Here is a 12,576-nt window from a genome sequence, read left to right as displayed (position 1 = left end):
ATAGATAGGGAAAAAAAGAGTGTTTGAAATTTATTTATCACAAGTTATTTCAAAATTTAAAAAATACAGCAATTAACCAAAGATTCCCCACCCCACGGCCAATGGCATCTGCGTTCACGGTACCGAGCAAGTCCCATGAATGATGCTCCCAAAAAGGAGGTCAAATGCCCTTTTAAATGATCCCTCTAAAATTTTCAATGGCAAAGCCCGCACTAAACCATCGCCCATGGGTACATCAGATTAAACCCGTTTCATATTCAGAACAGATTCTTCAAGTTGTATTTCTTTTTATTGATTCAAAATAATGATCTGCAACTTTTTTCAATTACCTGTAACAATACGTTCATTATTAATTTTATTTTTTTTTAAATTACCATTTAGTCCTTTGCCGTTTTGGTAAACTGTATCCATTATATTTTTAAATGCTAAGTTAAGCAGAGTATAATGTCATGGATCAAGTAACTATGTTGTCCAAGAACGAGAGAAATTCCGTGGCCATGTTGAATATTGAAGACAATTTAATTTTGCTTTGATTTCTTACAGTAATCTGAATTTCCCATTTACGATTGATTAAGTTTTTTTTTTTTTTTTTTTTCAAGTTTTAGCTGGAAAATACATAGCCTTAAAGTTTGATGCCTATTTATTTTTCGTTTCATCACAAAATGATGGGTCAGATTTTTCAGTGCTTGATTCACTAGGTCTTGTAAATTTTCAACTTAGGCCTGAAGAATTTGAAAATCACCAGCTGATGAATTGAATTGTAGAAATAGCCATTTTGTAATGAAAATTAATTTCAATATGTAGTTATCGTAAAACTACATATTGTACTTTAACATTTTCTTATACCTTGCTGCAGCGTATTCACATCTTTAATGAACTGCAATAAGCTTTCTACATTATTATACCAAAATAATGTAGTAAATAAATAAGTAATTGAAATAAAATAAATAAATCTAACTTTTAAACGATATTTACTGTTTCTAAATAATTATGTCACTCAATCTTAATTGATATCGTTTAGCATTTTGTACGCATTCAGTTTTTAAAAATCAGAAAAATTTAATATCACATTTCTATGAAACAAGTTTCAATCATAAGAACAGTATTAGGAGAAAATTTGCTTAAAAAGAGTGTGTGGACGATTTGAAAATATGCGGAAAATTTAAATTTCTGCTGACTTCAGTATTTAGATTAATTTTCATTAAAAATGAATAAATGAATGTTTTAAGCAATAAATAAATACCTTTGTGCCGAGAAATAACAGGAAATATCCAACGTTGTTTAGCACAAATAAACAGATTTCAGAATACACGTGTTTCGAGGTTTCAAGGAACCCCTTTTTCAATTCAAAGGTGTGAGCTTCTAGATGTAAAGACACCCAGTAAAAGCCTTTTACTGGGGATTTTTACGTTGGATATTTCCTGTTAAATGAATGTTTTGTTCATGCAAAAAAACTTTATTACTTTCTTTTAATACATTTCGCTTTAATTTATGGGTTGAAGTTTCGGTTAAAGTATTTGACTTAGATTTGCATAATTTTATTAACTGGTTTGTTAGCAAAGTTTAAGTTTATGTCCCAAATAAATAAATAAAAAAGTAAATGAAAATAAATGTATAAAAAATGAAAATAAATCTAAACAAACAAATAAATGCACAATAAGAATAAAAAATTGGCGATTGAACAAACGGGGAATAAATATAGGATTTCTTTTCTTTCTTGTGGAAATTTACCTACATTTTTTAAATTTTTTTTTGTTAAATGTATGTACTATATATTTATTTTTTGTGGTTCTAGTAATAGTCTTATATGCTGCTTGGTAAACATGATATGCAAAAAACGTCCGTAACACTCTTTGTGCAGGCGTATTTATTTCACCGCAGTACAAATATTGACGAACATTTCAAAGAAAAAATATACATACCCATGGCTGGCAACTGCTACGAATAAAATCATATTTTTTACGGATTACAGCTTTAAACTACGATGCTACGAAAGTGGGTCCAAAAATTAAAATATTCTGTTTTTTTAAATTTTTAATCTTAAAAACGCAAAGAAGAAAAAAAACCCTATAAACTGCATGAAAACTAAACCGTTAAGTTTAGAAAATAAAACTTCTAAACGTGTGCTGACGGTCTCTGCGCAGCAAGCATCGCTCTTCGAAAGTTGGATGATTTAAAAGTGGATCGGTCTTTAGATCGTGACGCTGATCCAGTCATTGAATCTTCGGCAAAAAAGCGGAAAAACTGCCAAAAATTTCGTAAAGAATATGTTTTTTTTAAAAATTCTGTATTAATATTTTCTGTATCATATTTAAATTCGTTAAGTAGGTTCTTTATGCTGTTGACAATTCATCACTGTTTCGGCAACAGCACCCCCCCCCCCCCACTGCAAAATGCTGCTACGCTTTAGGATTTTCAAAAGTTGGCAGCTCATATACAGTTTGAAATAGCAGTCATTCACAATAACTAAATGCTGAAAAAAAAATGAAAAAAAAAAACCAAAGCAATTAAGAACACAAATAGCAATAAAACTCCACATAAGTATTTCGGTGTTAAAACTCTATAATTTTCAAATAAAATGCATGCTTTGGTCTTAAATTTATTTGAAGATTGAGTTCAACCACGTGTTTCGGGATGGCGTGAGATTCCTTGTAAGCCCGAAATGTATGTCTGTGGTTTTAATGCTATTTTTGCTCTTAATTACATTGATTTTCCACTTTAACTTTTCATATTACACATAATTGGATTTAAAAAATACAGTTTATTAGTACTTATTAATTTATTAATAAATTAGTGCAGTGTTTTCAGATTATAATTTTGATATCAGCGAGTGTTAAAAGCAATTACTTTCATCCTAAATTATCTATTAGTTATATTAGCTATGTAATGTGTAAGGTAATAATTAGTTACGAACATTTAGTTTGTACACTATATTAATTCATAGCTTCAAACAACAATCAACTGAAAATGTTACAATTTACACAACATTTTCTGTAAGTTAAAAAAAATATTATTTCGGGTTAGAATTAGCTTTTTACTTGTTAAAATTATCATGTTAATGGGTGAGTAATTTGTATGCAGAATGAATAGGTTTAAACTGAATAGCGGGTACTTATGAGTATGTTAAGAAGTAATGGTTATTTTCAAAGCATTTTCTTACCTTAAACTTTTGTTTAGAAGCATGTTAAATAAGCGGTTAAAGCTTTTTATTCCAAATTTCACTTACCATGTTCGATGTTTAGCGATTCTTTAAGAAAGTTTTAATGTATCTAGCTAGGAAATGAAGAAGTTAAAAATTTATTGTTTGAAAAAATGATTTAAGAATCACACAAATTATTTTTAATTGTTGAGTTTTCTCTAGAATTATTCAATGTTTTACAAGTCTGCTGTTGCAGACTTAATAGCACGCGTATAAAAATTATTTCTGCAAAAATAATAATGATAACATATTCCTTCATTCTGTTTACTGTTGCTTTTCCGTTTATACGACGAATTAAACAAATTAACTTTGTGCACATGCTTATACATATTTGCAGGGTATATAAATATTGTTGAATGTATCAAAAATACGTCTCAATCTGTATTTGATAACAAAATGCAAACAACGTAGAGTTTTCAGATGAAATTTCCAGCACATTATTTCCGGCAAAAGACACAGACGCAATATTTACTTCCTTTAAGATCCCTATTTTTTAGGATTGTATTTCGTGATAGATTTAAATAATATGTACTCAATTTAACATAAAAAAAAACTACACACTTATTTATGTATGATGCAATTTTAAGTGTAAATTATTCCAATGATCATGTTTTCAGGTGGTAAAACACTGGAAAAATGTAGATTTAAAACATCAAATTATTTTTTAAAAAATATTTCATTCCTTTAGAAATTGCTTTTGTCCTGATAATCATTTAACTAGGCATTATTCTGCTTCAAAACTTGATTTTTTTTTGTGCTTTTTCTTTAATATGTTCTAATTTTATGGCTGTTTTTTTTTTCGACGATTTTATTTTATTTCATTTTTTTTCCGATTTTGGTTAAGCTGCTACATGTGAGAGTATGGAAAAAAATCATGATGTGTACAAAAGCGAGTTTATATAAGAAGATGAAATTATTTGTTTACGTGTAAGAAGTTCATAGTTTTAAAATGTCTTCTTCGCATGACATACCCTATTGTTACAATGATTATTTAAGAAGTAGGAATAAGTTCAACTTTATTGCTGGTCACAGAAAACAATTTAAAAGATACAAGTTTTTCTCAGAAGGATGTAAAAAATATACTGTTATGTTCAATTTTAGAGAACTGCAAATTGTAGGCGGTGCTGGGGATTTGATCTGAAGCCAGCATTTTCACGAATGAATACAAAGTGATTGTAAAAAATATCAAGCAAAATCTTATATCAGTGTAAAATATGTTAAGATTTAGTTACTTAATTTTAGAATTTATTTATGGAAGAAAAAGTATGATGTACTAGAAGGAATACAGCTGTGATTAACAGTTGCCTGCTACCCCCTCTCCCTCTGAGTTCATATTTGATTTTGGTACTTCATGATGAAGCATATGTGAACTACAACGTTCAACATCAAAGTAATTAAGGAACTGAAATGAAACCAGGAATATTAATTCATGTTGAAGCATATGAAATGTGAATCTCAATATCAAAGTGATTAGTGAAATGAAATTAAAGCAGTAATATATTTTCATGATGAATTATATGACTTTTAAAGCTTAACATCAATGCAAATAGTGAAAAATATAACCCCCCCCTTAAAACTTTTTTTAGACACTTTAAAAAATTCTGTAAAAAATATAGTTACTGAAAAAATAAGTATAATCATTTTAAACGAAAATAATTATACTTTAACTGTATTTATCAAGTGTAAAATATGTATTTAGTTTTTTTCGGCATTAAAACTTATTAATCCTGACATCCGCTGGCTGAGGAGAACGCTAAACATCGCCATGGCTTGGCGCTAACGTACCGGCCGGCATACCAGTGATTGGAGTTAACGTAATATCGTGATCGACGAACTGACCAAAGGCCATCAGCAAGTGAGTAAAATCGGGGGCGGGGCGATCCAGGTGGCGATGGATGTACAAAGATATCACTCTTGGAGGCGGCAAGGGTTTCCCAGCCTTGGACATTCGAGGCACCGAAATACCTGAAAAGCAAAGAGCAACATATATATCATACAGCTATCGCTTGCAGTGCAAGACTTATTGCTTTCTGCATTATCTCTCTTTCATCTCACATAAAATTTTAAGATACTTCGTGCCACGCACGTATAAAAAAGCAACCAACAATAAATATCAACATATGTTTGGGATCTCATCTAGTTATCGTCATACTAAATCTAGAAAAACAAGACTTTTGAACTCATCAACCCTCAGGGTATTGTTTACGTTGCGTTTAACCAGCTATTAACCTATATTTAAGCAAAACAAAACATTAAACCTGTTGATGCTTTGACCAATATCGAGCATCATCACAGTGCATTAAGAAAAATTTGACCTTGAGAATGATTATATCTTGAGAAATTCAATGAAAGTGGTCTGTAGGCGCTAAGTTGAGCTGTGCTGCTTCGCTGTAACATTGTAACAGTATTAAAGCTTGGTTGGTTGCTTCATCAGGTCGTCAAAAAGTAGCTTAAGACAAGTTGGATGTTTCTTTTTCGCTGTAATGAGCGTTTCTATGCATCCAAAAACAAACTTTAGGCTGCAAAATGTGACTAATGCTTTGGGGAACAAATCATCCTAAGTGGTTAAAATTTTAAAAATGTCACCCAATCATAAACATGTAATGCTACTGAAAACAATTATTAAGTTTGGTTTCATCATGATGTTTAATTATTTTTCTCGCATTTACAATAAAATTAAGCAGAAAGGGAACAACATGTACCAAAGGACTCGATCTTTAGAGTAAGCCCCTGCGTTATATAGATAATAAAAGCTTTTTAAAAAAACTAAGACTGAAGTTACGTCCTGTAGTAATCATTTCTATTATCAAAACAAATATAGCAAACAATGTAGGGCGAGTTTAATACTAATACTATTTTTAATAAAACCATTCTAAGTTTTATCTTTTGCAGAAAAATTACATGAATAAAACATTTCTTTTTCCTTTCACTCAGAAAGACGTGATCATGTTTTTTTTTCCAAAAAATTAGCATTTTTTAAAAATGAGTACTAGTCTTTCATGAGAATAACTGTAAAGAAAGCTTGGAGCTTGAAGAAATTTTTTGCAAAAATAGTATTTTCGTGATTTCTTTCAAGAAAGTGGAGAGTTAAGGGCCCACTTTCAATAAATATATTAAAAGCAACAAAATGAATATACAAAAAAAAAAAAAAAAAAACGCGCACACACACACACACACACACATATATACAGTCATCATAATTCACAATGACAAGACTAATAACTTCCCTCCTGTCCCTTCAAAAGCCGGACCTCAAAAGTAGTAAAAGAAAGAACGAGAAAAAAAAATCTTACCATCTGCATAGTCGGGAGGCAATAGACGTTGCAAACAGGTAGCTGCTTTACCCCAAGTAGGATTATGCAAATTATTGCAGCTCCCATCGATGGTTCTGTATTTGGAATCATGGCAGCCACTTGTTTGGAAATGTTCGTGGCATGTCTCAGCTGCCCTAAGAGCCTCACGCCCTTTTAAGTCTTCGTGAGGAAGAGCTAGCGTAACTTGCTCTTTTGTTAAACTGAACCTGAAAGGAAAATAAATCATTTAATATTAGCATATCATAAATTTGTACTTCTTAAGAGCAAACTTATTTGCATGCAAATGTTCAATACGTACACTGTCATTATAGTGTTGAAAAAAAAAACACTGTTTTACATGGGTTGAATTAAAATGTACGTCCCATTCTCAGACCATACATTATTTGGAGACCAAGGGATGCATCCCCAAAGCTCAAAATTTATTTCATTAATTATCGAATACACATAATTATAGATTTTATTTTTTCATGTTATTGAGACATCAGAATTTTAATACTGTCAAAAAATGTACTTATTGTTAAAAAAGGCGCTAATTTTATTTTCAAAACATCATAAATGAAATAGATCTGCAATTATTACAGTAATGCTTCTATTTTTACTCGAAATGATTTTTTTTATTGAAGATTAAATTTGTTGGTACTGTCATCAATTGTCCAACAGTTTTGAGATTGAATTATAAATTACTCAAATTTTGGAAACGAATTGTTACTTTGCGTCTATTACGACCCATATATAACATCAATTTTCACAAAATATACTGAGTCAAATTTCATAAAACGTGACATACATATTAATTACTTAAGCATTTAATAGTTTTATGTATTGAAAAGTTTCTTGCTTTTGAACGAGCATGCAAGCGTTAAATAGTTTATCAATGTATTGCGAATTTATCCTACAGCTTGGTTTCCATTGTACCTTTCAAGCGCGTACAAAAAAAAGCTGACTATAAATACTGGTTATTAGATGAAATGACAACGAAAATCCTAATGTGCCAAATTCAGTTTCCCAACTTTTTTTTTTTTTTTTTCAGTGTTTAGTTAATGAGGACTATCTTTTATAGAATGGCTCGACGGAAAAGGCTCCGCGAAAACTTTTCGTCATGTTGACGAAAATTTCGTCAGATTTGAATGAACATGATTTTCTGACCCAACGTGGGAAGAGTCGTCATAAATAATGAAATTTCTTTTACAATTGAAAAATCATCAAAACGAATCAAATTACATTTCTGAGAAAGAAGGCTCTCTTGACAATACCGATCATTCTTTTGGAGATACTTAAAGTTAAAGATTTTCAAACACCTTCCTTAATCTTGAAGACTTCAAGAAATAATCCCGTGAGAAAAACCACGCCTCTTTACTTAAACGCTCAGAGAAGTTCAACGCCTCTACTCGATAACGAAAGCATCATAGCAAACCCCGCAAAACTTTCTGTTCGTTCTCGACACAATCATATTTCTGAAGTAACCCGATGATACGAATCTCACTTCTCTGCTTTCACAACATCTTGGACAGTCACCCCTCTGAATGTGGGAGTTGTTGTTGTGTCCATACTCAATACTGTAGAGAAATAGTGTACCATTGCCTCGAGAGGTTTGACTGTTTGATTGCCACTCTAAGGATTAGCTAGAGAAAGACCTAAGCGCACCAAATAGTGTCTTTTAGGAACTGTTACTACCAGGAATCATAATACGCCAAGAGGACTATTTGGACCAAGGCATATTTATTCTGCCTCAGTCGACTGTAACGTACACGACGGATCTGGTCGTGTCGAAGTCATAACTTGAAACCCTCCAACTACGAGCCACGCGGTTATCAGTCCAGGCTATCGTGGCTCATTTTTACGTCGTGCCTGCGTATATCGCGATTTGTAGAGAATCCAGCTCTCGATGAAACTTATTGTTGTTACTTACATGTCCTTAATCACGTTTGTTGCTTCTTCGAATTTTTCTGTTGCTCGTTCCATCTTCGAAGCTTTTGTATTGGGAGCTAATAAGTGTTGATGCCTTGAAGAAGATGGATAGGCTCCAGGTTTCATCAGCCGACCTGTAAAATATTTTTCTAAAATCATTTTCAGTTCTTATAAGTTTAGTATAGCTAACTTTCAAGCAAATACGCAAAGGTGATATTGCATGAATGGATGCTACGCAATAAACTTTAGCTTATACTTGTAAAAAAATCTAATAATGTCGTGGTCGTTTGTAATAGTTTATTGCATGCTTCAGAGGAAGTTTTATTGTATATTCGAAAGCTACACGTTCCTAAGGATTTGCTTTAAAAATTTTCTAAAATATCTTCAAAATATATTAAATGACGAAAAAGACTAAGTACAAGAAAAATTAATTATATTAATAAGGTTGTTGGCAGAGAGCAATATATTTTTTTTTTTAACTTTCTTGTAACATTCGTCGTAAAACAAAATTACGTTATTTTCTCCTGCCATTTACTAAATTGCAATCTATTAAAATCATGTTATAATGCATCTCGGTCATTTTTATTGAGTAGTCTGATCTCATATAAGTTCTAAGTTTGGGAAATTAAGAAGACGGAAAATCAATCGGGAATATCTCTGTCTAAATCATACTCGCAATTCTCAGACTACTATTGAACATGGTCTTGCCTAGGTATTTTAATTGATGGAAAGCGATTATGAAGCATTTCGTAAATTCAAATCATTGTATTATTTTATTTTAGGAAATATCATTTTCAATCTGCATTTTTATTGTTACTCATTCAGTTTTCCTTTCTTTTCAACATTTTTTTGAATGTATAAGGTTTCTTTTTTATAATTTATAAACGAAATGAAACAATTATATTTTAAACTAAATACCGTTTAATACTTTTCCAGTTAAAATTCTCTTTAACTTAAAAACATTTCATAATTTTTAAGTCAACTTAAAAATTAATTGTTTGCTTTTGCGCTGGAAAATAAATGATAGAATTTATCATTAAAACCCAAAATTTGGAAAAATATTGTATGCAAGTATTTCGAGGTTACAAACCGTCTTTTTCTGTTATTGGGTGTCGGAAATTCTCTCTTGACAGCTTCGCTTAACGTCGAAATAAGGACTCCTCTATAATAAAAATTAGTTCTTTACACTCTCACAACACGCGCATGCATTATTTTAAAAACTTTGACTTTTATAAATCGGTTCACGCACTAAAAATTTCATTTGCTTTAATTGCTAAATTTGTTGCATTGGTTTGCATTTTTCGTATAAGAGCCGTTTCATTTTTAACCTATTTGATGACCTAAAAAAAAGTTGTTATCCCTTTAGTTTCTTTATGATCTTTGGCTTTAGATTAAAAATATTTTTTCCCTTGGTATGCTGTTTTAAAAACATCAGCTTAGTGGTAAACTGAATGCCATTTGTAAAAGAGACAAAATTATTCACTAAATAAATACGTAAACAAACATATATAAAAAGTTTGCGTGAAGGAGCAAATAAGCGAAACACGCATACTCATAATGTTTAAAAGCTTTGAATGAGAGTCTACAGTCAAGCCCGCTTAATGGAATAGTCAATTTGACAAGAAAAAGGATTCTAATAAGCGGGTTATTCCATTATCCGGGATCAAAGTGACATGATACAGCGGTTTGGTACAGTGATAGGTTATAGCGGGGTAGTCTTTTAACCGATGTTCCAATAAGCGAGCTTAACTGTAGCTATAACTCCACCCCATTCAAAAACTTTTGTTTATTCAATATTTCAAATTAAAAAAAAAAAAAATGTATTGTGCGAAGAATCTTTCCGTGCTTATATGAAAGAGTTGTAAGAATTTGTTAGAGCATTTTTGGAATTTCCGAGGTCTATCAGTTAGGAAATGTATTAGAACATATTCTATCATCTACACTATACTGGCACTTTGCAGCACATAATTATCTGTCAATCCGTGCGTAAAAATTTTTCACGAAAGAATCGGTTGCTCTGGTCTTCAGAATCTTATGTAGTGAACTGATTAAGTATGGCAGATGCAAAGTTATTTTTTGCAATTAGTTTGTCTTTAAAGATATTTGTACTTTTATTTATTGTTTTTATTAAGAAAAGTTATTTTAATTTTTTCTACGAAAGTCTTAATCTTTTCCAGCTATGGACGAATTACCACCAGTACAAAATTTGCCAGCCATAGTTTTCCATTCTTGGGTTTTGCAGGTCCTTGAGAGTTATTTAATATTATTTGGGACTTTGATTTCACTTTTAAATTTAAGCATGAATCCGACCGCATACATCTTTTCGTTTGACTTTTTGAATTATTTTTCGAACGATTTCAGTCTAGCCCACCAAGAGAAACCTCTAATAACTACCTTTCAACTGCGTTAGTAAGGCTTAATGGAGAAAATGTTGATTGCACACCTAACCTTTAAGCGAATAGACTCAAAAATATAATCAGTGCCATTTTATATCGGGGTCCAATAGCAAAAACCTTTTTTTCTTTTTGTTCTATTGCTTAGTGGGAAAAGTTTGATAACGCCTCCCAAAAATTTGCGTCACATTTTTTTTTTTTTTTAGAAGCAGTTCCGTTGAGAACCATTAGCACACCGAATTTCTTTCGTTTAATTTGCATTATTTTTTGAGACTGCTCACAAAATGGTACTCCCAAACGATAAAAAAAAAAGCATTCAGAATCCATTAAAACTTGCAATTCCGTAAAAATTTGAAAATGATTTTTTTTTCACAAATCCAATTCTTTAGAAAAACGTGCCGGGTTCGTATATTCTTTGAATGTTGAGGAAGATAAAAAGTATGATTTCTCGATTCATATTTAAAACATACAACAATTTTTTATACGCCTTAAAGTCCGTTTTTAAATCTCGAAACCTTTAAGAATGATTCACGAAAACAATATTTCAACACCCTTCAGTGAACTAAATTTTTTGAATTAAAAAAAAGCGTGTATTTTATATATCATTAGTATATCCTTTGTAGGTTTCATTATATTTCTATCAACATATTATGCTTTTAAACAAACATCTACAAGGTTTTTCCAGCATTAATGGCCAAATAACGTGTTATACGGTATATGAGATAAAATAGTATATAGGGGTAAAAACAAATGCCTGAGTTCAAACATTAGAAGAATGATTAATTAATTGCAGACAGAGCACAATAGGCCACACCTTTTATACTAGAAAATTAAGATTAATGATACCTAATGGTTCTAGTTTGCATAGATAATTTATAGGGTAAAGGAATTTTCAGAGGCAAAAAAGTCATTAATATAGTACATTACCAACCTCCTTTGAAAATCTTGGCTTCGTGCGCCCTTTTCGCTTTGATGACGTGGTCCGCAACGACAAATGCCCGGTCCATGTCATATTCTGATATTTGTGGCAACCATTCATAATGTGTTCTTTGTAATATGGCATATCTGGGTGTGATGACACCTTGCCCTATCGTTAAGCTACAGGATGAAATCACCAGGCATAACCTCAACAGGAACCTGGAAGAAAAATTAAGACATTTAATACTTTATTCAGAAAATATAAATATTAAGTTGTTTTATTTCCAAAGAATAATAATTAATAAAATCTTCATTTAGTTTGCACGATGATCACAAAGAGAGCAAAAGTTTTTTACCATAAACGATACATGATTGAATTTTTTTTTTTAAATTTTGCTTTTTAATTGTTATTCAAGTCCCGCCGATAACTTGTAGGCTACCGGTTTAAAAGTCTCAGACTGGTTAGAGTTATTTCCAACATAAAGGCAATTTAAATTTTAATCCAGTTATAATGAAGCATAAAACATCAATGAAAAGAAAAAAAAAAGATTCAATAAATATGTAATAGTTTTATGGCAATTGAAAATGTACTTAAGGTTTAAAAATTCTTGAAACAACATGGTAAGATCTTTATTGTCATCTTTTTCCTTATAAATATCTTTTTTGCATTGATTAGTTCATACAAGACATATTTGATTATTTTGGAAATTTAAAATTTTATCCATCCCAGTAGCTGAAACAACTGGACTTAGCGACGGGTGTTGCAGACTTTTAAGAAAGTCTGCAGACTCTTTTCTTAATGGAGGAAGAAGAAAAGAGACTTAAAATTTTTAAAGGGGGAATA

General features: G+C 31.1%; 1 protein-coding gene across 1 annotated transcript in view; it reads right to left on the bottom strand.

The window, feature by feature from the left end:
* Positions 1 to 12,102, bottom strand: part of LOC129222947 (peroxidase-like) — a 47,640-nt gene extending 35,538 nt beyond the window's left edge. The window contains exons 1-5 of the mRNA XM_054857509.1: positions 12,089 to 12,102; positions 11,746 to 11,951; positions 8,423 to 8,555; positions 6,493 to 6,719; positions 4,985 to 5,164 (exon numbers count right to left, since the gene is read on the bottom strand). Of these exons, the coding sequence (XP_054713484.1) occupies positions 4,985 to 5,164; positions 6,493 to 6,719; positions 8,423 to 8,555; positions 11,746 to 11,951; positions 12,089 to 12,102 (760 nt within the window). The remainder of the gene's footprint in view (positions 1 to 4,984; positions 5,165 to 6,492; positions 6,720 to 8,422; positions 8,556 to 11,745; positions 11,952 to 12,088) is intronic.
* Positions 12,103 to 12,576: the final 474 nt, after the last annotated feature.

This window comes from Uloborus diversus, chromosome 5, assembly GCF_026930045.1.
Source record: "Uloborus diversus isolate 005 chromosome 5, Udiv.v.3.1, whole genome shotgun sequence".
Lineage (NCBI taxonomy): Eukaryota > Metazoa > Arthropoda > Arachnida > Araneae > Uloboridae > Uloborus > Uloborus diversus.
Note: the sequence above shows the minus strand (reverse complement) of the source record. Positions and strands in the feature narration are given on the sequence as shown.